The sequence below is a fragment of the Chroicocephalus ridibundus genome, chromosome 1 (assembly GCF_963924245.1).
Source record: "Chroicocephalus ridibundus chromosome 1, bChrRid1.1, whole genome shotgun sequence".
NCBI classification, from domain to species: Eukaryota; Metazoa; Chordata; class Aves; order Charadriiformes; family Laridae; genus Chroicocephalus; species Chroicocephalus ridibundus.
The window spans coordinates 76,002,172-76,029,477 of NC_086284.1; the positions used below are offsets into that span (position 1 = coordinate 76,002,172).

Consider the following 27,306-nt stretch of genomic DNA (forward strand, 5'->3'; position numbering starts at 1 on the left):
CCAAAGACTGCCTGGGAAGAAAACTAACATATAGGAAGTACAGACAATGAGAGGCCCAGGAGCAAGGTCCTAACCCCAGACATTATGAAGAGGACATGGTAGAATTTCAGGGAACAGAATTCATGTTTGGTGCTCTTCTAGCAAAAAAAAAAAAACCAAAAAATCTTCAGAAAACACCTTCTGAAGCTTTGCCTATTACTACACACTGATATTCATGCAAGTTTAGCCAGATACACTCTTTAAATGTAAATACAGCTATTCTCTCTTTTTTTAAAGTAAAGGTACTTAAAAAAACATGAAATTTGGTTAATTGCAGCCTAAATCCTTAGCCGGTCCTAACCCTGTATGCTACAAAGTGAAAAAAAAAAAAAAACATCTTAATCAGTCAGCTTGGAACACCTGACAGAGAAACAGCTGAGGAGCATGCAGGCAGGGAAGGTTATTTTGGCAACCTGCTCCTTGGGTCACATCAGGACCGCCGCTGGCACCGCAGCCTGCTGCAGCCAACTGTGCTCTGGCTACCCCACAGCAACGAAAAGGCTCCTTGGGGGTCACTGCCAGCAGCACAGGTTACAGCTGCCTCCTCATCACGGGGGTGGGTAGTTTAAGAGAGTGATTGCCAGTACGGAATTGTTTGCCATGCTGAGGTAATGGGACTAATGTTTTGCTGTAGACTATGAGATTGGGTGTAAGCAGGAGCACTGTTGGCATTGTTCAGCTGTGCTGTCACTGGTGGAGGCAGGCCACCCTGTCACATGTACAGAATGAGAGGGAGTTGTTTGTATGTCAATGCTATTTATTAAATGATGAAGCTTATTTTCATTTTTCAGTGATATACATGACAGGCTGCAAAAGACCCTCCTTCACCGACTTCTCTGGGAGACAGCAGCAGGAACGTGTTACAAAAAACATCAACAATGAGAAAGCCTTAAGACAAATAAAGCCAATAAATGTGACACATGTTTGAGAAAATAATTTACAACAAAATGTGAAAATGTATTTCACTGAGTGCAAAAAGGCACTTCACACTTGTTTCTTCCTTCCAAGACAACTTTTGAAATGTTGCCAATTTTAAAAACAAAAAATCCCACACTAAGTGTCAGTCAAGGGGCATAGGTTTTACAAAATTTTAATATAGGAAGCTGAAGGAAGTCTTATAAAGACAAAAGAAAATGTAACTTTACTCTTATTAGAATAAGTCTTCTAATGCTGAAGTTGACACACTTCACAGCAAGGAAAAGCACGACCACGTAATCCACGCAACGGTGATGGAAATATAAGTGATAAAACACATCTCAGAAAAAGTGAAAGAAAATTTAAAGACCATCACCTGCTGCTGGCGTCTCCTCCTTGTTCCAGTGTCTTCAGTCTGGCTGATTTGTACTACAATGTATTCCTCTGCTTGCTGATCAGCTACATCTGCTGCAAATGGGCCTCCTATGTCTAATTTCAACAGAGGAGAATCACGAAAATCAGTCAGATTCATAGCTGTTAATCAAGTTGTTAAGGTGTAATTTTCCAGTAAAAATTAATATAGGCTGTACAAATTCCAGGGAAAAAAGTACAGATTAATCAACTTATATTGAAAAAAGCATTCTTCAGCTAAAATTATTAAGAAACTATGAAAAGAACAAAATGGATGTTTGCTTCCTCACCAAGTAACGCTGTTTGGGCCAGGTTTCCTGAGGAAACAGGAGTTACAGGTTCAGAACAAATACGTCTGTCCTTTCCTAGTGACTTTTGAGATCATCAGTGCTTTCAGCTGACACTGTAGGTGTACCAAAGCTCAAAAATAGCATATGGAAATAGAGAGACAGAGAAGTAAAGCTCTATAAGTGCTTGTACTAGATGAAAGGCTGCATCATCTGCTCAGCAATTTGAACATCACAGAATTCGTACTGGGGAAAACACTATGGATGCTCCAACCACGGGGAAAACTAAATCAGAATCAACTTTCTATTCATGCCAGGGGATATGCTTTTTGGTCAAAATTTTACTCACAAATTTTCAAACATCTGAAAGACATTTTCAAGCTCCTCTCAGTTGGTGTACTCACAGACTGTTTCTCCTCCAGCTCCTTCATCTACTTTTTCTTTCTTTCCCTCTTGGATATCTAGCATGAGGTGTGGTCAAACTGCATCCCTAGTCTAATATAATTGAGAAATCAGCCAACCATGACCCACAAATCCCTTGGCAGTGTGGCTCTATTTGTCCCAATACATGTAGAACTATTTAAACTTAGTATTGTGACAGTCCACTTCTGGCACGGTTGAGAAAGAAGCATGCCTGTGGGTTAGGGGAAGGGGGAAAGCCTGAGCTTTTAAACTCTTCACAATCCATTTGTTGCTATAATAGAGCAATATTGTAATTGTTTTGCTCCTATCTATGACCAAATAGAAAGCTAAGGCATCACCAACACACACACCCACAAAAAAAATCCTAAGAGAAGAGACTTGATTTTACATATATATGTTCCGTCGAAATCGTGTGACTTAATCACATGCTTGAGTATCTTAATGGTTTTAACATCTGACATTTAATTGAGCACACTACAAAGAGTGAGTCTGTTGCAAAAAAACCCATACAAGATGATATACCTACCAGAAGGATTTTCTCAGAAAGACATTTTGTTGCCCACAGAACTCAAAGTTTTTAGCAGGAGAAGAAAAAACACAGTATAGTTAGAAGGGACTAAGGGCCGTGCTGTGCCCTGCTTCCCAGCGAGCCCCGGTAAGGCCACCCAGTCTCTAATGGGGAAAGCTTTGTGACATTATGCAGGGGTTCTTCATCTTTAAAAGAGTAGTTGCATCTGCCCACATTCCCAGCAGGACAACTGGATCTACAAAAGAGATGTCTCTCACAGATCTCTTTAGCAGATCTAGCGGCAGGCAAGCAGCCAATACATTGCAAAGTAATATAAATGTCACCCTGCTTAGCATAGCGAGCAGAGCAAACGCTCACGTGCCATTCATTAAGAATGAACCTCCCAAACACCTATTTGCTTAAAGGAAGTGCACAAGAAAGGATTAAAAAAAAAAAAAAACAAACAAAAAAAAAAAACAACCAAACAAAAAAACCTCAGATGCAACAAGTCAGGAGACCAGTTCCAGTCAGGAGAATTTACACACACAGCCCTTAGCAAGCATAAATACAAATTACTTCAGTTCTCTTGTGGTTCTGAAGGTTTTAAGCGTGATTTGGCATCACAGTTTTCTCTGTCCTAATTAATACATAATATTAATCTCAACTGGAACTATAGCTATACCTTTATCTAGAGACAGTAATTATACCTTCTAAAAGGCCTGCTGACCTAAAGTCATTAACCCAGTGATTTGGGACACCTCTTGATGGTCTGCCTTTTATTAGGAGTGTAGCCAGTAATTTATGTCTTGAAAAGCTTCAGGTGTGTATAATTATGGCAGCTTCCTTTTAAGCAATACTTTTAAAATAAATCCTGTAATTACCTAGATGACACATTCAGGAACTATTATAAAGGATGCTTAAAATTAAAGGGGGAAAAAACGACACCTTATTTTCAAGAAGAGTGGTTCCTTCCTTCTTTTCCTATAAAGATGAGGATACTTAAGATGTTTTTCCATTCCTTTCTGTGCACGTATAAAACCATCGGAAGGAGCCCTAGCAAAACAGGTTCTCCTTTGATTGGAAGTGGAACTGAACATCCTTCGCTGGTCTGCACTGAGGCTTTGAAATCCCATCAGAGTTATCTTTCTCCAAACAATATCTAGAGAGTCTGTCATAATTCCATTGTTAGACTGCAGCAGATCACAGCCTTTATGAAAGGTGAAATCAAAATAAACCAGGAGAAAACTTCAGCCATGCTTATATGAATCAAAGTAGGATTTTTTTTCATCAAGCTGCTCTTCAGAATATTTTTTGTTGTGCCTTATCTTGGGTTTCAGTTTCCCTTAAATTGCCAGAATGTGATTTCCTCTATATTTTAATCATTCAGATGTGACTAACTTTTGGAAAAAATGATCTTTTTACTTCTAATATCCACTTTTATTCTGCAGCTTAACCATGCTGGGACTTTTTGTCTTTTCTGAACTTTTTTTGTAATGTGGCCTCCAGTGTGTGTCTTTAAAGCAAAAAATCTCCCTGACAAGATTTACAGCCAGAGCTGTTATTTTTTATTTCACTTCAGCTAAGGTGCCTCATTTTTATGCAGTTCCATTCTTGAAATTATATTACTGCTGTGAATTATCCTGTTAAGGGATTTGGGTGTGTGTATGCTTTGTGCACCATTACACAGGGGCTGTCTGGATTTACCTCTGGCACCAGACCGGGTCCACTGCTCAGAGCTAAACCGAGAGCTGTTTTTTCTCATCTCGGTTTTCTGACTAGCTGCTCCTAGAGGGTATTGAGAGGTGTGCGAGAGTCACCTCACGCCACTTCACCTTTTTGTAGCTTACGTAGACAACGTGACAGAATGGGATGCAGTGGCTGAACGCTTCAGTTGGTATTCATTCACCACAGTTTATACTTCTGTACTCTGGACATCTGAGTCAGTTACTCCCTTAAAATCAGTGAAAGGAGGGTGCTTTCAAGATGGAATTCGTTGCTTTGTTTTAGACTACCACACAAAGATGAGAGGAATCACTCATGAGAGGCATCAGTTCTCTCTATTAACTATAAAGAGAGCCTGGGATGACTAACTCAGGTGTAGCTGAGATGAATCACTCTCTAAATACTGAGTCCCTGCTCTACCCTCCATCATGCCATCAATTCAGTGTGTACAGAGCCAGCTGAAAAGCTGTGATTGACAGAGTTTCTCTGTTATATTTGCGTGTAGATGGATGACTTTATGCTTTCTTTAACATCTACATGTATCACCTACTCTGCCTACTGTAAAATGTACCTTGAGAATACTATGTCTATTGATTATTTTTTACCGAGTTTCTGAGGGGTTTATATACTATTGATCCTGATTTATGACCAGGTCACCCATGCTAATTTCTCTAGGACATTTCCATTTTAAAGAAGGCATTTTGCCTTAGTCTTAGCATCTGTTTTTCTATGTTGTCCTTAACTGGGGTTATTTCTGCACCACTTTTCGCACTTTTGTCTTTTGATGTTCTATCCCTATTTGTAGCTTATGAGGTTATTTTTACAGCATCGCTTCACAATATACCAAGTTGAACCACATGCTTTTCTATACCTATTGGTTTCCCCATCTGAAGAATGCTCTGTAACTATTTTTTTGATTTAGTAGTGTCAGCAATCTGGTTCCATTTTTGTCAACACTGGATCCCTCCTTTTTCTCTGTGCTCCATCAGTTCTAGAAGTTTTGTGAGTCCTTAATAAACTCTATTTTCTACAGCATTTTCTCACTGATTCCTTGAGATTCTGCTTCTTTGCCTGCCTCACACATAGTCCTGGTCTTCATCCATCTACTCAGCAGCTTGAGCATTGCCTGCAGGCCAAAACGCTTAGTATGTTTCCAACAGGATCAACAAACATAAACAATTTTTAAATGTGTTCTGCAAGGAAAAATGACAGAGGAATGTCTGACAGTAGAGAACTAGATTTACAAAATTAAAAAAAAAAAAAAATCAAAGGGGAAAAAGAACTAAAGGGATTAGAGAAATTGTTTAATTCATTAAGTTAATTTATGCTCCATGGGAGAAGAGCACATTTTTAGGACTGCCATAGAAGCTGAAAAGACTGCTAAAATCTGACTATAATCTTTGCCTCACAGTCTTTCTTTCTTTATATATATACACCTCTGTTTCAGGAAGTGGGAAAGGTGATTTTCAGTGTCACTAATGGTCATGGCACGATTACAAGTTTTCCTAGTGACCTTTTCTTGCTCCATGGTTAACACAGTTGCACCAATCATTCAAACTCATGCAACTTCAGCGAGGAATTTGATAATAAGCTCAGCACCTCCACCCATCTTATGTCTGCTTGGTCTAGAGCCTCCCCATCAACTTCCATACATGGAATTGTTCTGAATAGTTCTACTGAATACAAATGAAAGGAGAAATCTAGCCTATGAAGTAAATTTCAACATATAATTGCTATTGAGCTACACCTTCTACCTTCTGAATTTGAGATCTTAATCTTGGACTGGATGTGACAAAAACTCTCAGAGCTACTGAGGAAGGAGATAAGTCAGTGAAAATGGCCACTAACTAGTCAATTTGATATCTCTGGTTTTGTCTGATTTGGACTGACCGGAGGCCTGATGAGCCATGACTTGAGATGATGTATTTTCATTAAGTTTTGTTTTGCACTTAAAGAGCAAGTGAGTAAGGAACTCTTCCCACTGGATGCTGTGCAAATATATACCTTGCAAAATGTCAGCCCTTGCTCCAAAAATTTTACTTTTGGGGGATATCAAACATTTAAAGCAAACAATCAGATCAGGACTGAAAGGCTTTAAAATATATTTATAAAAATGCAAGATCTTTGGCCAGACTCAGAAAGAATTCACGATCGACTCCCCAGTTATTATCAGGTTTCAGGTTCAAGAGAAGGAAGTTCAGACAATCAGTCTGAAAAAGGAAAATAAAATTGCTTCACCTAGACTGATTTAACTTTCCCTCACCTATAACAGGAACTGGCACAAGTACAGAGGTTGAGAGCAAGCAAGATTGTTACAGAAACACTTGTCTGAGTAAAGATGGAAATTCACAGCTCAACAAGGTAGGCGTGAGACCCATTGCACAGAAATGCACTGGAAGAAGATTTAACTTTTCTTGTAAAAAAACAAACTATTTCTACTACTGAGAAGTGTAGAAATAGCAATAAATATATCAGGTACAGTGAAAGAAGAAAAGGCACTGTATCGGGGAGACAAACACTTCTTTAAAAGACAGCAAGGTATTGTACAGTTTGATTGCGTAATTCCTTAGTAGTATCCATGAATGCCCATTACTTTTTAATTTCATAAAGCCTTGCTCAATTCAAAAAGTTAGTGCACAGTTCTGCTCCAGCTGCCTGTTTCTCCAATGCTGGAGAAAAATTTAAAATTTTGCTTAGATCAGGGCAGAAGTTATTAGAAATGAAGGAACACAGAGTATATTTAGCATTTCAGAAGATTCTTCAAGTTTGAAAACCTATGTAAGTTGTGAAGAAGAACAAGAATATTTCTCATTCACTTTTTGGTCAACTAGTTAATGGAGAGAAGTCACCTAAAGGTTTGAATGACCAAACAGTTAGATAAAATAAAAATGTTCATGTCTTAGAATAGGTACGTGTAAGTAAACTAAGAAATGCTGGAATTTATTCAGACTCTATATCTCTTCCTCTATTTTTATAACCCGCTTTCCAAAGGCACATCATCTTATTAATTATTGATGCTTCCCACTTAACATACAGTCCTTGAGCAAAAGATCTGAAAATGCTTCACACATTTACATCAATAGGGGCATTGAATCTTGCTTCCTGCAAAAAAGAGTCCCCTAGCCAGGCTTCAGTATAAACTTACTTCTTTCTAGTATTAGAGAGCTGACTGCTAGAATTTATAAGCCAATAAATTTCAAGTGTTGTCAAAAAGGAACAATATTACCACTATTTTGAAAAACTGTACTAAATCCACTGAATTTGTATCTGGTGCCGATTGGGAAATCAGTATTAAAAAAAAAAAAAAAAAAAAAACACCCAACCTTACAGACTCAAAAAGTTTCTATTAATTCACAGGAGGCAAGATGTTGTTTTCAGAAACTGCAGCCAACACACCTCAGTGCTACATGCCAGGTTTGTCTCCATGGGGATGGGGAAAGCAAAGGGAGATACAAGTAGGCTAATAAAAAAGAAGATAATGAGAAGAAAACCAGCTAGAGTAAACCCGAGCAAAAGATAAAGGCATGCAGACATAAACAAAGAGGAACTAGAGCAAGTGGAAAAGTGCTGAAGAGATGTCATATGAAAAGCAGGTCACCCCCACACCAGCAGATGGTGGCCTCTCCCAGCAGCTAGACAGAAAGTCCTGCCTCTGGGCAAGCCTGAGTTCTACGAGGCGTGACAGAAAAACCACAAATATCTAAGTGACACCAAGATAACGAAAGATATGAAGTCCAAAGGGGATCACTAAATTTATTTTTGAAAAAAATGTCAAACTTTGTTTTGATTTTTCAGTGTGTATGCGGACACATTATATGCATGAGCACACATCCATAACACACACATCAATGTGCATGGGCATTTCTGGAAAGACATAGAAATGAGAGGAACAAATTAAAAAAAAAAGTATATAGTGGTTAGTACCCATTCAACACTTCTTAACAGCTTTTGAGGCATGAGGTGATTGAAATGAATGAGTAAAGAATGTTCATTTGCATACTTTGGCATCGTATGAACTAAGAGACTTATTTTCCACCCAAAGCAGTCTCATGTAATAACATGTAAGGGTTTTGTGACAAGGACTGCTGCAGCACACCTGTCAGCCTACCATGAAATTCTTGTAGACGTTCAGAGAGTAGCACCTAACATCCGCTAGGAATACCACAGTCTGTCAGCCGGCATAAATCACATCTCCAACACTGCTGTGTCAATGATTAACATTATCCAAGCCCAGCCAAAAAGGTCAATACTTTCTTCACTATGTAACAAAGTGGACAACCATGTGAGCTTACTTCTGTACAAATGAAGACTGGCAGCAACAGTGAGACGACATTCAGAATTGCCTGTGCTTTTTCCGAACCTTTCTCCTTGACCCTTCTTTTTGAATTACCAGGTCACCTTGAAAACGAAGCATAGCTTTCCTGGATTGCTTGCCCCTCATATTTTTCCCCAGTCCAGTGATCTCTTTTCCCCAGTCCAGTGACAGAACATTCAGTTTTCAACACACATGACACAAACTAAGAAGCTTCAGCTTCAGGTTTGTTAAGTAAGAAAGGGGAGTGCTGTATTCTGACTGTCTGACAGCTATTTGGCTCAAAGCATCCTAATGTGATAGGTAAAATGTGAAATATGGGAACACTCATTTGTACCCAAATCCCAGTCCCACCAGCATTTCCCCAACACGAGCAAAAGGAATAACTGGTTGCAGAGTCAACATGCACAATGCAACAGCTATGGTTCCAACACAAGATCTGTGGAAAGAGAGCAAATCCTCAAGTTATGCCGTGACAGTTGACTAAAACTTGAACTCAAAGACTTGCTTTGTCAGGAGGGTGGCAATACACCCTCCTTCGGCAGACTGGGCCATGACAGCCCTGGTGCTGTTCAACACCACACATATATAGGAGCTTTCAACAACAGTTTCAAGGAGGACAAAAATATTGATGTCAACAGGATACTGATGGGAGTTTACAGTTGAAATTGCCACTGGTCCTACTAAATGTTCATTTGTTTTTCTCCAAAAAGCAATCATAACTTTTAATGGCCCTCAAGCACTAACTTTTTCTTTCTCATTTACCCTACTAATTATTGTGTTATATTGTGTCATTACTGGTGACAGTGAGAATGCTAATAATCAAATCTATTTCAAATGGACTCTCCCTGCTCAAAGCCATGGAACCGCCCAGTTAAATAGAAAAAGTCCACATTTCAAAAATTAAATCCTACCACACCTTTTCCAAACAGGACACCTTCCAGGGGCTTGTGAAATATACCTATAGGTGAATCATCTTTTAACATCACTGAAACAAGGGCCAAGAAGATTGCAGCCCAGACTGATTAAACTAGAAATATAGTGGGAACAAGAAACGTAGTTTCTTTGCAAAAGGTTTTTTTGTTTACTAGCTGAATGCCCATCCCTCAAAGACTTTTCACATTTAGGTCTGCATTCACCTGCGATGAATCATTTTTATTTTGGGTTATTCTATTGCTTGTTCTTCTGAACATTTCTTGGCAATCTGTGGACTTAAATTCGCTATTGACCCGTTTTGTATGGAAAAATTGTAAAGGAATCTCTACTGAAAAGTATCAAGTGATCCACAAATCCATACATATGGCTAGGCTAAGCGATTCTGGAAATATATCCACGAATCATCTAATTTCTTGCTTTTGAAGGAGTTCACTGAGTAGCATCATGGTCCATGTATACACCATAGATATCTTACAGATGACAGTATACAACCGGTGCAGTTGCTGCAGCCAGGTGCATGTCCCAGCTATTTGCTGGGCCTTGATCCCACTGACTCTGCAACCCACTCCCACACTTTTGGCTTCATGCCGAGACTGGACACGAGGACTGGATGGACACCACAAGGTGCCCCAGCAGGCCATTCAGTACGACTTGCCTAGGAAGCATGACTGTGGCCAGCATCAAAGGACATGTCTACATGTAGCTCAGGTTCTGAGGACACACAGTCCTCTCACGGTACAAGACAGAAAGCACCCACCCATTCAACCAGCTTATCAATGAAACTTCAGTTCTTTTTTTTTTTTTTTCAATGAAAAAAGGATACAGAAGCTTTCCAGAGGTGACACAGCCAACATCTGCCAGGACACACCTTGATCTGGATAAATGCCAAATAAAATCTAGGGCAAGGATAAAAATCAAACATACATTAATAACACAAAAACTGAAAAATACCTGCTAAGCCTATCTCAGATACTTGAATAAGACTCTTTCAAACTGTACATTAAATTGTAAGATTGCTTTCAGTATTTTCAAGTATGTTTCCAACACAGCTGAAAAGCAGCCCTGGGATACTTAACAAGGATGACTAATATTCCTTCCATAAACTTACTGCCAAAGTCACATATTCAATGTATTTTATCCAAGTGTCTCTTAGGACAAAGTTGTAATCTTAAGGATCTAACTGGAAAGCAACACCCACATCTGAGGAAATACAGGGAGTCATCTATTTTGTCTTTAATACAGAAGTCCCACTAGCCAAAAGAAGAGTTCCTCACAGCAGCTAAAAGGATAAACTCCAACTTTTTGAAATGTTTCTCAAGTCTTGCAGTCTAAGATTTTGCTGATTTTGAAGATTTTGGTAGCAGAGGGCAGCACCGTTGCAGCCCTGGTAGGGAGCTGCCTATCTCCTCATGGCCTTCTGCCTTTCACACCGTGGAGCACTGTGATTGCTGGTGCATCCTCCCCAGCACAGTTCTTCCTATGAACATTCCCCAGGTGTTAGCCGCTATCTGAAGACTCACCCTAAATTCAACAAGTAACCATTAAGGACACACAAATTTGAGTTTAAGCTGCCTCCTCAAACTCAACTGCCTACCCTAACACACTGTCCAGGGTGGTGGCTAGTGCACCACACGGTGATCTGATTAGGCATAAGGCCCTGCACAGTATTTTCACTTTTTTGCCATCTTGCCCCAACCTCAAGAAATGTTATTAGCTAAGACCAAATATGACACCTCATTTTGAACAAATTCTAAGGAACTGGGGTGGGGAGGGGAGGAACAGGGGTGGCTGCTAATTCAATACTTACAGAGCAGACAACTACAAAGATAAAAAGGCCTGAAACTTTTAGGAATTTTAGACAGCATCTGAAACGTAAGAAACATGTATTTACTATATGGCTAGTTTAAAACAAATCTTTCCTGTTCTCTTAATAGCTCTGACATTTCAGAAGCATCGTGGTCATCACTTAGGTATGATAATATGTCACCCAGTCAGAGTATGAACATCACTACAGGCGGTCAGCAGGGGTTTGGGAAGCCTCGGTGACTATAAGGGCCTCCTGCCCCAGATTTGCTGCCAGCTGGGTCTCATTGCACGGTAAGGAGTTTTTACCCCTCAGGCTGCAGCATGAGCTGGTGCTGGGACCTGGAGCCACTTTGCTGCTATGGCTGGCCCCCCAGAGTCCCATCAGCTCACCCTGCTCTCTCCCAGGGAGGCAGAGGAGCACTGCCACTGCAGGGAGGTGGCATGGCTGAGCAGAAAGCACAGCTTGTTGCATTGAGGGGTGTTGTGAATGACTTCCTCAAAACAGGACTTCTGATATGCATCCTGAAAGGTGTTGGGAAAAGACAGTTTGAAAACGAGAACAAGCTTTAAGAATTTCCCAGTTTTAATAGTGTCTCTAAACCAAATGTACTTCATGAGCATCTCTAGATAAACCAACTACAAAAATTAGGTTGTTTTTTTTCCAATAGCACGTCTGAGCCCTTTGAAGGAATGCCCAGTTCTGGAGATTTGATGCCATCAAATTTTCTGAAGTGTCAGAGCTTACTACTTCGACAGGTTAAGCAAGAATAACTCTAAATTAAAATGTGGATGTTGAAAATGAATGCTCTCAAGTAAGAAATCTTAAGATTTAACACTTTTAAATTACCATTTTTTTAATCTTACCATAAAAGGCAACTCTTAATTAATTATTTTCTTCTTGCCCATCAGTACATTACACGGATGTCTTAATTTACAGAACTCTTTCTGGTGATTTGCCTTTATTACATCTTTTTACTAATTGAAGGAATTGATGTTCTTATTCAATTTTTTTCAAAAAGTAAACATTCAAACATTGTTTTTCTGACAGAATGACAAAAGTAAGGTTGATTTAAGCCTGATGACAAGCTAAAAGGAAATCATTTCAAGTTACTAGGATAATTAGTTGAGAAGTGAACAGTGCAATAAATAATAGCTGCATTGTCAGGTGCTATAGAACAAAATATTATATCAGAGTTGCCTGAAAAGAGTCAGAAATAATTTTTAATCAGAGTGGAAATAAGACCCTAAATCAAGTTCTTTGACTGAAAACAGCATGAGTAACTGGAGACCCATTTTTTAAAAACATTGTTTTCCAAAGATCCCTTCCTTTTTAGAATTTTCCAAACAGGCAAAAAAAAAACACCCAACAGCTAATAAAAATATGTTGCCACAGACAAACTGGTACAAAGGCGTTACAATGGCCTATGAAATACAAGTGATATTGACTTTACGCAAATTTTGCATGGTATAAAAATCTACAAAAGGGAGAGGAAGAGGGGAAGCCAGCTGGGTGGCTTCTTCCAGAAATGCCAGGTAGCCCTACTGTAAGGAAAAACAAGGTAGCAGGGAGGGGGAAGAGGAAAATAAGGGCTTGAAAAGAGAGGAATAACAACAAAAGCCATTATCAGCACCTCACAACTGATAACTTCTTTTGGTATTGCGTGATTTATGGAAAACACTTAGTGCCAGCTCAGTCATGTATCCTCTGTCCTACTTGTATATCCTCGCCATTTCCACATTACAGATCTATTTCAGTATTTTTGAGAATTTGTTATGGTATGAATTATTAAAGCCCAGTCCAGACTGGTTTCATTTTAATGTACTTGATATCTTCTGTTTCCACTTCCAAATTATCATTTCTAATAATAGTAATTCAAACTTTTATTGAAACAAGAAACAGCAATAACTTGATTTTAAGACATAAGAAAAATCAAAATGCATGAATTACACCTTTATAAACTCATTCACTTGTCTGTAAACAACAGAAACTCATCTAAAGGAGCTGGCAAGATATAATAAAAAAGGTTTTGTAAATGGCTATTTTACTAAATGTGGAATTTAGAAGGCTCTTTTCCTCCCGTCTGCTTGTTTTCATGGCATTTTGTGTCAGGGAAGCAGCGCTGTTAACAGCTTACAGTTGAGAAGTGATCAGCCTTTGACTCGCCCATGGTTTGCAGTCTGTCTCTTCCTACAGCGCTAATCTGGCACAGCGATGCAAGTACAAACCCTGTGCCAAATCCGGTGCTGATACATGCCTCCGGCGCAATCCTATTTGACTTCAGTTGGAAATGCACGAAGTATAAATCTATGAAGGATTTCACCCCCTGTTCTAAACCAAATGATTTTTAGTCTGATCTGCATGTGGTGTTGGGCAGTTTAGCTCCATTTATTATCTCAGAGGAGTTATGCTGATTTACGACAGCCAAGGAGCTGGCCCCATACGTACAACCCGCACTATAGCAATGAAAATATTAAATATTTCGCAGGAAGTGCTGCCAGAGAAATGCGCTGCTCCCCAGATTATAAACCTACACAGAACTGGAAACAATTGATTCTACACTCCCGCTCGACGCCTTTGTTCCGTCAAATACCAGGCAAAGCTACTGCGAGTGTGAAGAAAGACGCCTGCCAAACTTCTTCACATCTGCTCATATTGCACTAATTGCAGCCATTGAAATTCTCCTGCTCCATTTGTTCGGCAGCAGTGCAGGAGAGTGGCACGCCACACAATACCGTGTGCACAATGAAAGGAGGGAAACAATTGTGAAGTGATGAGCTAAGACAGCGTACAGATTGGGAAAAGATGCACGGAAATCTCATTGGAAAGGCTCCGTGGATCAATACAGAGATGAGGACATGCAGTGCTGGGCTCCAAGCAAATCTGCAGAGCAGAGGCCAAACCAAGCCAGTATAAAGTGGTGAAATTCTGGAAGGGCCAGAGAGAATTCGTATCCAAGATTAAAGGGTTTGCTAGTTAAATCACTGGCAGAAATATCCTGAGAAAATTTGAACTTAAGCTCTTATCGCATTGGTATCTTTTAATATATTAACAGATTCAATTTCCTCCATGCCTAAATGAGGTAAAGGACTACTTTGAGGTAAAGAGTGAAATATATTAATGTACTTAAAGATATAAAAATGCTTAGTTAGATTTGGCATTGTGTATGTGAAAAGCTACTATAATGACTACAGAAAGACCATGTTAGATACATATTTTAATTAAAGTGAAGTACTTCATAAAAGCAACAAAACGCTGAAGAATGAAGCTGTGCAATCAACCAAGGGGCCTTTAAGAAATGGTTTCAAAGAAATGCTAAGAGCAATATAGAAAGTATTTATTAACAAATTTAAAATAGGTGCCATGAATGATGCTTGTAAGAACAAGGGGCTACTGATCATTAGGTAGAGGCTGTAATCCATTTCACCAGGGTTTATTTATAAACTATCAATGGTGAAATATGGCCTAAATACGGAGTGTCATTTTATTCATTTGCAAAAACAAAATCATTTTCTAGACATCTATACTTAAAAACAAATTCCCACAGAAATAAATAAATAAATAAATAAATTATTGAATTCAAACCTCATCTTTGATAAACTGAACTTGACATGAAGGTTGTCCAAGATTTCATATTTCTCAGAAACAGATCTGGACAAGCTCGTCATTTCACTTCCCAGCTGAAACCTCTGCTCAAAATCTGCAGAGCTGTTGTCCCATGAATCATCATCTGTGGTAAAATCTGGATTATGAAGAGCCATGCACCGCAACCTGTCACACATTTTCAGTAAACATAATAAGACAAAACAGTGATTATTTCAATAGACAGTAGATGCAACTGACCTTGCATATCCTTAGGTTCACTGTGAGAGATTTTAATGGAAAAATTAATAGAAGGAGATTTACTCAGTACAGACTGAGTTCCCCTTGGTGACACAGCGAGGTAGGCTGGGGAGCAAAAACAAAGACCCCATGACATTTAGGTGCACCTGGGAGAACCAGCTCGCTGAGGCACCAGGCAGATGTGCCTCAGTATTTGGTGTGTAAACCCCCTGCAAGGACCCTGCCTATAGTTCTGCTGCATCTTCCAGTGCTCTTGATGTAACACCACATGGAGCAAATGAGAGCACACGACCTGCAGTTGCCTATCCTTAGGGCTCTCTAATCACCCTGACCTCAGACCTTACATCCTTCCCTTCCCCATTTGCAGCCCCTTCTTTCCACTCAAGCTACTCCAGACTTATGCTCTGCTCGCAGCCCCTGCCATTCACTTTATTTCCCAGCAGGTTTGGTGTCAGGATATAAGAAAGAAGCATGCACAATTAAATAGAAGATAGCTTGGAAAAAAAAATATTTCGAGTAAAATGAAAGTAACTCACCCATTTTCCTCTGAGGAACCCTTCAGTAGTGGTGTCTTCTCTGTAAAGTCAGTGGTTTTTGACCTTGAGCTGAATAATTTGGAAAAATTGAAGTGATACCTTTGGAGAGAAAAAAAAAAAGAAAAAAAACAGTAAGTCTGCAGTACAATCGATTCACCGCAGGTCCACAGAATATTTTGCTACAAGTGCATCTAACTAGTTAAATAATCTTTAAGAATGGAGTTCACATAAATTAAGGTTTTCATTAAGTTTGAACTAGTCATAGTAGTTACTTCTTTATAGTCATGGGGGACTCTACTGCATAAAATAAGATAAATTTATCTTATCCTTAAAGCAGCATCTAAAATAGTCAGTTAAATTCCCTCTGAATGCCAGAAGAGCAATAGACACCTAATTCATACTCACATGTTTATATTGTAGACACCTAAATGTACAGTGGAACAACTACACTGTAATATTAGTGAGGCAAAATTCTGAAGGTAAATAGTTACATATATTCATAGAAGTTCACATTAATCCACTCCATAAAATATAATTTCTGTTATATCAAAATATATTAGGATAATTTCTGTCCTGTAAATATCACTTGAGACATGGATCACCAGAAGTCTACTAAACTCTACAACAACCTCAGCACCCCTCGTGTGTTAGGGAAGAAAGCTTTATCTGAAGTACTTCATTCCTGCTGCACAATCCCTTCCAAACAGTTTCTGTCAAGTCTGGTGCTGCAGATAATTAGCAGAGAGTGAGCTGCCTCTTGCCATATTGCAGCTTAGCATTGCTAAGAAGCCTTTTGCTAAAATATAAATCCCAAAGCTTAAGAAACAGCTGAAGAGAATCAAGCACAATCACAGGGGTCTAGCTTTGGGTCAGGCTTCTAGCAGAGATTAAATAATTGAGCCATTTTAGAGCACTTTCCAAGACCTGGCTCTTCCAGAGACATTTCCCATCAAAACCACCATTACTCAGACTCACTCAGATTTATTCCATTCAAAACTGCAGTCACCCACTATCAGAAAGTCCTGCAGAAATCTATAGTCCTACAGTCAATATGCAGATCTCGTTACTCCCAGAGACACCTAGAGGAAACCTAAAATGTCTTCTGCTATTGATGGACTGCAGGGGGAAAGAAATTATAAAATCATGAACAACCAAATAAATATACAAATGTGACGGGTCATTCAATCTTCTAAATAGTCCAAAAAAAAAAAGATCTGTGTATTTAACTTTATAACACAATGGAAGAGTGGAATTTCTTGCAATTCATAAAGGTATGCATGAACTCAGACTTTGCAAAATTAGAACCTCCAGTTAATGCTTCAGCTTTCTTGTTTGGTACTGTTATCATTCAGAAGTCATGCGAGGTGTGGAGCAACTGGATATGATTATGTCAGCCCTGAGTGGCCACAATGCTCATTCAGACTCTGCTGTAAGCACCGCATTTGCAGTCTCAACAGAAGAGAAAGAATGAGTTAGAGGGACTGAATTATCCAGTACCTCAGGTCAGATGTTGGGCAGATTACAATTCAGGTGCTACACTGAACCTTGACAGTTCATCTGTGAAGAGATGATTGCATACTCTGAAGCTATCGAAGTGCTTCCTTTTTTAAATAGGAGAATATCAGTCACACAACAAGTTTAAGTGTAGAAATTCTGGTATTTTGAAGCAAGTGTTATTCTAATCTTATAATAGCCTTAGGCATAAAAGATTACTTGGAGCTTTTACAGAATGGAATCCATAAGGATAGCAAAAACACTAGCAGGACTTTAAATGTGTGTTCACTGAGCACTACTGATATACTCCTGGCTAATCCCAGCATACCACTACATTCAAAGTTTGCATTCAAAAGTGACAATTTTAATAAAAAATCTGATGGTGGACCTTGAACTCATACATTCAGAAATTTAAATCACACAAAGACCGATTATCTGTTTCTGCTGTTAAACAAAATGATGACACTTGTTCCACAAAAAAGGCTCAAAATAATATATACTATATGCTGTTCTGATCTAACCTCACATTGTGCACACCATTAGCCTTTCCACAATTACTTTTCTTCTTTTCCTCCTAGGACATGTGCAAAATCTGAGATTAGTAACCAGAAAACTTGCTGCAAAAACTTCCATTTTCTTCTAATTGTTAGAAGCTGATACCAACACTGCTTTGTGTTCTGTAGGCACACATATATCTACTGACAAACCCCCCCACCTCATCAGGTCTTCACCACTACTATGAGTGAGCGACCAGTCTGCAAAGAGTGCTGAAGGGCAAAGGAACTGTAGCAATGGCAACCAGAAAGAGAGGATAAAAGTTTGGTGGAAGGTGGTTTAAATGATAGAACCTGAAGTGAAGGATCCAGAAGGCTAGTTAAAGACATCACCTTCACTTTCTTTTTGCACATTTGCTATCCTCACTTGCTGGTATAGGTCTTGCCACTTTTAAATGGAACTGTAGAGCTTCATAGATTGCCAAGAATGGCCAATACAGTAAAAATGGAAAAGGTCTTCAGATAAAGTGAAAACAATTAGTACATGACAACATCAATTTGCAGAGAGTAAAAACACACGGACAAGAATAAGCAGCAGGAAACAGCCAGGCTTGACAAAACAAAAATAATTAGAAAAGAAGCAGAAGAGCCTCAACTCCCCCGTGATGTGATTACTCTAATTAGAGAATGAAAGTAATATAAACAATAAAGCTAATTAGGGCATAAAAGAATCTTGAAGGCTGAAAGCTCTAGAAAGAAAAGTTGAAAAAACATCCCGGAAAAATAGCATCAGGATTATGAAAATGGAAGTCATCCCTGAATGCAAGACCCTCTGTGCCTTTCATACTTCTGCAGAGACACTATTGGTGCGATTTGGTCATCCACTTCATCAAAAGATAACAGAGATCATCTGCAAGCAAAACTTAGGAAGTCCCAAAGACCCCCTGTTATTACAGGAGGAAGTCTGCAGTGCTCAAAAACCCCCTCAGCATCATCCTTGGTGCTCTTCAGCCCTGCAAGTGGCTGGCACCGTGTAAATAAGGGAAAGATATCAGTGTGACACATTTCAAAACCTAGGATCAGTTTACACAGGTTTTTTTCACAATCAAAAAAGATAGAAACTTTGATCATACCTACATGCATGAATGGAGTGCAACCTACCTCTGCTGAGCAAGTCAGCAACATTACCAAGGAGCTAATCACCAGGTCAGCTCATTAGCCCATTGTGAAGACACCCTTTCATAGGAACAGAAAAATTGGTCTGAATTTATACTGCGTGAGGAGCTGGTAAGCTGGACACCAGTCCTGTCCAGTGTTCTTCTTGCATGATTCAGACTCAAAAATCATTAGTGTTTTATGCATGAAATACGAGAAAAGACATGAAATAATTCCCTTTACATATTTATACATTTACATATAGATATGCACATAGATCTTCACACAAAAAAATTTACATTCTCATTTCCCTTTAATTCAAAAGTGATGGGAAAAAATTAAACCCAAAAGCTATGAAAAAAAGTATTTGACAAGGACTTCTTCAAACAAAGCACCACTCATACATGGATCTTTCGATCCATGTGGAATTGATATAAGAAAAAGAAGATCATGTCCTGCCTCCTGTACAACCGCAGCTGTGGCCACATTCATTCTCACATTTCCTGCAGCTGGGCATGTTTTTTTTTAATTAAGAGAAATCTTTCAAACAGAAGATTGTGTTCTTAACCACTTGGTTACTGCTGTGACAGTCGTAGATACAGATTTTGGCGCGCTCTGCAGGAGTATAGGTTTATTCTGAGAAAGTGTGAGTTTTCTGAGCTGGTTCCTTGCAGTCAAAGTCATACTTTCCCACCGCTAATCTTTCAAGCAATTACCATTTCTGACTGTCTCCATAGTAACCCAGACGAGAAATCAGCATTGTACAAGGTCTGTCCACACCCCAGATGATACAGCAGGCTCTGCCAAGCCATGGAGGTGTCCACAAATGAAGCTCCAGCTGCCTTAACAGCAGCTGGAGAAGGATCTCACCCACAGCATTAAAAAATACAAAGGGCCAAATGCAAGCCCTGGGCATCTATTGCAGAAGCCCCCACAATCTGTGTCTGTGCCACTGCTCCCACGCATGATCAAGGTTTTTAGTGGCAATTTGTACTTCTCTACAGCTGTACAGCAGAGATATGACCTTCAAACCCCTACACTCATTTGAGCAGTTCAAGGAGAAGCAGGCTTCTCCTGCCCCTCCTGGCCATATGGAGAGGTACGGGGAAAGTGGGAGAGGAAAGGAGGAGATGGGGGAGACTCTAGTTGCTCCCACTGATGGGCTGACAGTTTCTCGGACATTATTCAGAATTGGTGGCTGAAGGCTGCTGCAGGTTCCACCACCAACATGCTGCTATCTTCCATTACCTGCAGGTAATAACTTCCAGGATGAAGTCCAAAGAGAGAACTCAGTTCCTACCATTGAGCACCAGACCTGCGCCCTGACCACATTTTCAGCCATTTCCTCACATGTTTACACGTGCCACTTTAAACAAAAGGAAAAGGAAGATTTTGTGGTATGAACAGTTGTTCAGCAATAAGCAACCTTTCAATCCCAAATGCACTACAGCAGAGGATGCCAAAAAAAGCAAGCATCTCACCGGAACCTGGGGAAGAAAAAAAACAGACTCATTCTAGTTAGCTGACAAACACTTAAAATAATCGCTAAGTTTGGCTGGAACCTATTATTTAGCTTTATATCGAAAAGATTAATCATGCCACACAATGCATTAAGTTTTCACTCCCTATAATAAAAAGCACGCATTTTAAACATCAGCTAATATAATGTTTCATCTGCCATTAGCTAAGTCGTGCACGCAACTATCAGTAAAGGAGCTATTTCTATGACAACAGACAGCAATAATTCTCACTTCAAAGAAAAGATTTGGTCAGAATTGAAGAAGAGGTGAATATGGAAGCCTAAGTATTGTGCAAGAACATCAACAGTTTTGAACATAACTTATTCAAAATTTCACTATATAAAACATTAAAAGCAGAATCTCTTCAGGAAAAAAGAGAAGTTAGCGTACCTCCCTGAATTAATAGTCACTAAAACCACTATAAGTGTGAGGCTGCCTCCTAAACAAAAGCCCAGGAATATTACTGAGACAAGAGATTATAACAAATACAATAAAAATTTAAGTAAATTTTGCTAGTGGAGAAGAAAGCTTGAGAAGAATATGAGAGATAATTAATCATGCAGGAGACTAATAACAACTGTAAGACTTTAATTTATCATTTCTACATTCTTATAGGCTAAAGCCTAACTTCAGAAGCACCATCTTCCTTGAATAGAAAACATTTATACAAATCATATGTACTCAACTAATTACTCTTATCATAACTGTAAACGAGCACAAAGCAGAAATAAAATGAAAAACAGAGGTTTTTACAAAAAAAAACCAAAACAACAAATAAACAAAACAAAAAACAAGAAAGAAAACCCCACACCAGTTTCTGACCGCACTTGAAACACATTCTTACACCAGATTTGGTATTTGTCAGTTTCTGATAAAGTCCACTTTTGGACAAGGGTTACATGGTACAAACTGTGCTGATCAACATCTTAGTATTCAGCTTTTAAACATTTACTGTGTACTAATCAGCTGTATACACACATCCATCAACATCGTGATATATATGCCCACACAGAGAGGCAGCCTGCCATCATGTTTTCTCCTCAGTGGTAGCACGTCATGGGGGAACCCATCGCAAATGAAGTATGGTCAACTGATACACTAAGAGTCAAGGAAGGATCAAAGACTCCAGAACTCACATCTCTAAACAGGCCTCACAAATTTTCTGATGACTGCTTTATGTAGCTTCAACTAAACCAGCAAATAACCTCTAGACCCTTTAAAAGCATGCACCATTAAGATGTCAGAAAAATTTAGCAATGAAAGCATTACTTAATACAGACTCGTTTTCTTTTTGATTTTCCTAATTTCCTATTAGTCAGGATTGTACAGGATTCCCCAGAGGACTGCAGCACTGCCACTACCTGACAGCAAGACACTGAAAGAGGCACAGCCAACTGGCAGGTCTCATTGAGAAGTGTCTACTATGCCAAGACCCCAGGCAACTAAAGAACATGCTTAAGAAAGAGGTAGTGAAGTGTGTGCTGAGCTTTTCCAAGATGGAAATGGTTCTTTAGAAGGACATACACAATGTCCTTGCTTCATTCACTTCTGCTGGATTTGGAGAGTGAAAACGTCCTGCAAGAGCACGTGGTAGTGCTCTCTCCTCCTTCATTTGTGCAATATTCTGCTATTTTAAGAAGTAGGGCAATTTTAAATTCAGAAATAGTTTGGAAAATAGAGTGCTTCCTGTATTTCCTTTTTTAAAAATCAAATCAGGCTTTGTAGCGTTATTGAACATCCCTGAAAAACTAAATTTTCAGATACCTCCAGGACTTGGTAGCTCCTTTTCCTCAAGAGTCTTTGCCTGCCTCTGTCAGGGGAAGTCTCCATCAAGAAGACACAGGGACATGGCTAATAACTTAGACACACCAGGACCCCACTGCAATGCGTGAAGCTAAAAGGAAGTACTTAATCCTTAAACTGCCCTGATGCTCCTCTGACTCTCCCTAAAAGGACCAAGCTGTTCACACATTTTCCAATCCCATGTCAGGGCACCACAAAGGCTGTCTGTCCTGTGGGAGGGAGCCAGGAACAGAAGGTGGCTGCGGGTCTGCAAGGGCTGTGCCCTCCCCACCCAGGGCCTGTCCTATAGCACCCAGCAAGGGAGCAGGGACGGGATGGGGATGGGACAGGGAACTGGAACAGCCCAGAGATTCATGACTACGCAGAAGGGCCACAGTGATGGGGCAGGTCCAAAAAGGCTACTCTTTGAAGGACTGAGAAGTTGGACTAAGAAAGCGTAGCTGATGATTCCTCCTTTCCATTTTCTGCTTCAGCAAAGAAAATCAGAAAGCTACAGGAGAGAGCATGCAAAAACTGAAGACCGTCTGAAGGAGAAAATACATTTCAGGAGCAGGTGCTGCCAAAACAGCTTAGCTGTTGGCGACTGCCAGCAAGCTGCAAATTTGAAAAAGGCAGGAGTAGCCAATATTGGTAGTGGTCCAAATTCCAAAACCCTGGGTTCTCCACGGATTACACAGATAGCGTGTTAAGAGGTATTATTCTCAAATGCTGCAGGGCATACTGAAAAATGAATCTGCTATAGGGAGGCAATTTATCAGCAACAATTTAAGCATGGCTGCACTTGTAATAATTTAGCATATTCCGCAAGCCTGGCTTTAAAATGTCAGCGTTTCTCTTTGGCATTCACGATGAGCTTTTAGATTAACCAACTCTGATGCTAACTGAATTTATGACAAATAAAGAGGGCTGCACACTATTTTTGTAGTCTGTGAGGCAATTCCAACAATCTCAAAAGTTAAGGAAATGGTGACAACTTAATGTTTTAACTTTATATCTGACCAGGGTCTCTTAAAGATGCAACAGGGGGCCCTGTGATGACAGAAATGTAAACAAAAAATAGGTTTGAGAAGCAACTGTATGATGTGACCATCTTTAGAGAAGGCTATTCTTCAGGCATTGCAGTGATTTGATGTTTTAGTCTCAAAGGTTTGGGGAAACATATGTCAAAGTATGAAGATTCACTTTCAGACTAGCTGAATTTAAGGATGATACAAGAAAAGGAAACACTATTAAAAGAAGACCATTGACTCCTTCCCAGATGAGGGAATACTCTCCTACATGATGGTGAGACGGGATTATTTTGATACAGTTTTCCTTAATCCAAGCTAGGTACTGACAAGCTGTCACATGTAATTATGCTTCTGGCCTCACGTAGTCTTATAATGTACTGTTATGCCACTCACCTCAGTTTTGGAGACTGAAAAGAGTAATTAGTGAGCTACACTTAAAGATGAAATCGTGAAGAAGCTATTTTCCTTCTTTTTTAAACATTTATTTTAAAATTGTAGTTCCATATGTTTCATTTCAAGAATTTGGAGGTAACATTATTCATACCTGCAACTTTCAGAGAAAAAAAGTGACTTCGTCACTAATACTGAAGTGTATCCATTGCTTAGAATGAAAAAAAATCCAGACAGACATACAAAAAAGTTCATTAACAACATGAAAATACACGACTGACTTTTGTGCCTGGGGAGGTGTTAGAGGGAGGAGGAGAAGGCAAGCAGCAGGCCACTGCACAGCTTAAAAAATTCAAATTGTCATCAAATTAAGCTTTGTTTTAAAAATCACGTGATGGATTCCAACTATTGTTAGCTTGTTGGGACTTGTATTCTGTCCTTTGGTGACAATAAAACGAAACAAGACAAGTTCAAGAACTCTCATATCTAGTAGAGAGTCAGGGTCTCATAAGGTATTACAGTGTAACTAGGACAAGTTGTAAGACCTTTATGTAGGCCCTGATCTAATGGAGTGAACCCGTCAAAAATGCTGAAATTCACTCCAAAGCTAGGCCGTGAGACATAGTACTCAGCGTAGGCAGAGAAAAAACATCAGTAAAATTTTCCGATTAAAATTAATTTGTAGGGGGAGATATAGCTATCATATATTGAAATAACACTATTAAGTTGATAAAATACTGCGTATTTTTTCACTACAATGGAATTTCTTCCATTCTATTTAATTTATTCATTATTTTAATTATAATGGGGATACTAAGATTTCCTTTTCAGCTTCTGGCTGAGCATAAGACACTCAGGTTATTCTCATAACTTCTGCCATCTAAAAGTCTGGTCTAGGATAGTTACAGTCACTGGTAGGGGAAAGACCTCTTCAAATCATTTTCATCCTCCCCATCTCCCATGTTGACTATATGAGAAACCTGGAGAACTAACTTTGAGCTAACAGAAAGACTTCTTCACTAAATAATGTATAAACCTCACACAAACAATGTCTGTATTAGTATACCAAATGGTACTTTTTTCATGTACTTTTTATTTGTTCTTAGATGACATTTCTTTTTGGTAAAGAAGATTTTTACGCAAAAACAGTTATTCAGTGTTCATTAGGAATACAAAGAACTATGAACAAGTCCTTCCAAACATGATTTCCTTATAACTTCCTAATAAGTAACTTCCAATACAGAGTAAATCCACATCACTGGTCATTGCATTCCACCTCGAGATATATCAGAGACAAAAATTTTTAAAGCACTGAAAATCCCAGGTGACCAAATTAAAGAAACCAAACAGAATAAAAAGGTAGCTGATAATGATACAATATTTACTCTTACATTTGCAGAATAGTCAGTGAAACCATTCGAGAATAAATGCAGTTTTGTCTCACAAAGACGGTGCTCTTCCCTGCAATAGCAGTTCACTAAGATGTTAACATGTTAACGTATGCAATTTACAAGCCTCAGGAAACTCATTCCACAGTGTTGGGTTCTGTTTTGCTACCAGACATCTTTTTCTGCCTTGAAAGGCCTCAGATATCTATAGGTACCTCAAGGCTACAATGTCAGAGAAGGAGCTATCTAATTTATGTTAACAAGCAGCTTTAAAACACAGATTTTTGATGCAGTGCCAATGGGAGATGAATTTGAAACATAAGACCTGAGTCCATAAACACATTCAACTGAGATTCTCAAAGAAAAAGAAAGGAAGAAAGAAAAACTAAAAAAACCCCAAGGATTATAAATAATACATTCCAAAGAAACTCTGAGAATTTCCTTGTCTCATGCAGAGTAGCATGCAGATTATATTTGGCAAGTCTCCCCTCAAGTAGGGAAACTGATCACAAAAACAAAGAATAATGATGCCGTTACAGCTTCCCTGCCTCCTGATTTAAGCTGTAATCCTTCTGCAGGTAAGAACACACTCCTGTGCACTGAAAAGGCAATAGAACAAAATTATGCCTCTCAGGGTTCAGAAGGAAATTCCTTTTCCTACACGGCAGATGGCTTTGTTCCGGCAACACAGTTTAACTATATATCATATTTCTTCATACCAATGACGCGCATCTTCCCTCCCAGTCACACAGATGCCAGGCTCTCTTCTCACAGACACTGAATTCTCTTTGGCTCTGTATAGAGTGACACTTTGGTTACTCCATAGTCTCACAGAGGTGATTGCCTTCCATCTTGCTCCTGACATAACATATTCTTGATGAGAAATGCCATAATATTTGCTATGCGTGTTCTAAAAATCAGCACCGTCCCAAAGCTAAATAAATTCTGGACATTGGTCATCCAAAAAAAGGTAGGATTCTGCTCAGTAGCCACACGGATAGTAAGTCTTTGCATACCTATGAACATTTCTGGCGATCTAGACATGAGGTTACATAAATAAAACCTCATTCTGTGCTCCCAAAGAAAAAGAAGAGAGAAAAGGAAAAGTGTGAGTGCTGCTGAGTTCAAAACAAATAATTCTTCAGCAAAGGATTATCTGCAGAAAAGGGGAAATCCCATGCTGACATAGCTGACCATTGTCATCAGCTTCTTTGTGTCTTCTTCCCTTCCTCAAGGCAGAAGGCTCCAAGCTGTTATGCAAAAAAGACAGATGAAAAAAACTAGCAGGTCCTTATAAATGAACCCCAGTAAAGAAGCAAGACAGATATGACTGTCTCCAAAAGCAGAACTGGGACCAAGGATCTCTGTAACTGGTACCACCGTCAGAGATGCTGTGGAGCACAGTTAATTCAAACAGTTAAAGACAAGTGTTTTGTTTCTTCAGGTAGATATAGTGCCTGAATACCTATTAATTTTCAATCAGAAACACTTGTAAACGTTTTAAAAAACATTTAAAGAACAGGCTTTTCATCAAAACAAATTGTTCTTTGCTATGCGTTGGACCAGGCAGTTATGCAGCTATTTGATCATAAACTCAAAAGGATCAAAAAGGCTTAGTGCTCTTGAATCAACAGCACCTCCAAATAAGAGAAGCCTGAAACACACATCAGATGCCGGAATGTAGAATAAAGTATAGTACTAACAAAACACAGCTTCTCACGTGTATCTTGTGAATAAAACAACTCCAGAAACTGTTGCCAAGACAAACAGCCAGTGCACTAACAAATGTCTTTTTAATACGGTCTGCACAGGCAGTTTGCAAAAAGAAATTATCAGCAGTGTGACACAGCCCGAAAACTGAAGGATAGTCTGACAATATTGAATGGCAAAGGAAAAAGAAAGGTAAGTGGATACTCCAGGCAGCGGAACAACAAATGGAGTAACAAAAAAAGAAAGACAGGAGACACACACACACTAAAATGACCATAACCAGACATCATTCTTAAAAGTTAATATATAGGTAGCTCTTCTGCACCTCAAGAATCAACACAGAACAATGGTTGTTCCTTTACACAAAAATAACATCTTTAAAGCCAAAAAAATGGAATTGCGCTTGAGTCATGGCACTTAAAAGTGGGTTACAATTGCAAAGAAACATTTTTTAAAAAACAAGCAAACAACACGTCTATGAGCAGAAGTTCATAGCACATTGTCACAGAGAAAAAAAATCATTCTGCACCATTTTAAGGTTATGCAATGTGAAAGTTAATCAGAACAGTGGAAGAACTAAAGCTACAGGAATTATCTCCTCCAGAA

The 27,306-nt window shown here is 39.1% G+C and overlaps 1 protein-coding gene across 1 annotated transcript in view; it reads right to left on the reverse strand.

Moving 5' to 3' along the window:
- Positions 1-27,306, reverse strand: part of OCA2 (OCA2 melanosomal transmembrane protein) — a 174,277-nt gene that overhangs the window by 135,196 nt on the left and 11,775 nt on the right. The window contains exons 3-7 of the mRNA XM_063349476.1: positions 15,737-15,835; positions 14,943-15,128; positions 11,361-11,418; positions 10,377-10,449; positions 1,331-1,488 (exon numbers count right to left, since the gene is read on the reverse strand). Coding sequence (XP_063205546.1) covers positions 1,331-1,488; positions 10,377-10,449; positions 11,361-11,418; positions 14,943-15,128; positions 15,737-15,835 — 574 coding nt within the window. The remainder of the gene's footprint in view (positions 1-1,330; positions 1,489-10,376; positions 10,450-11,360; positions 11,419-14,942; positions 15,129-15,736; positions 15,836-27,306) is intronic.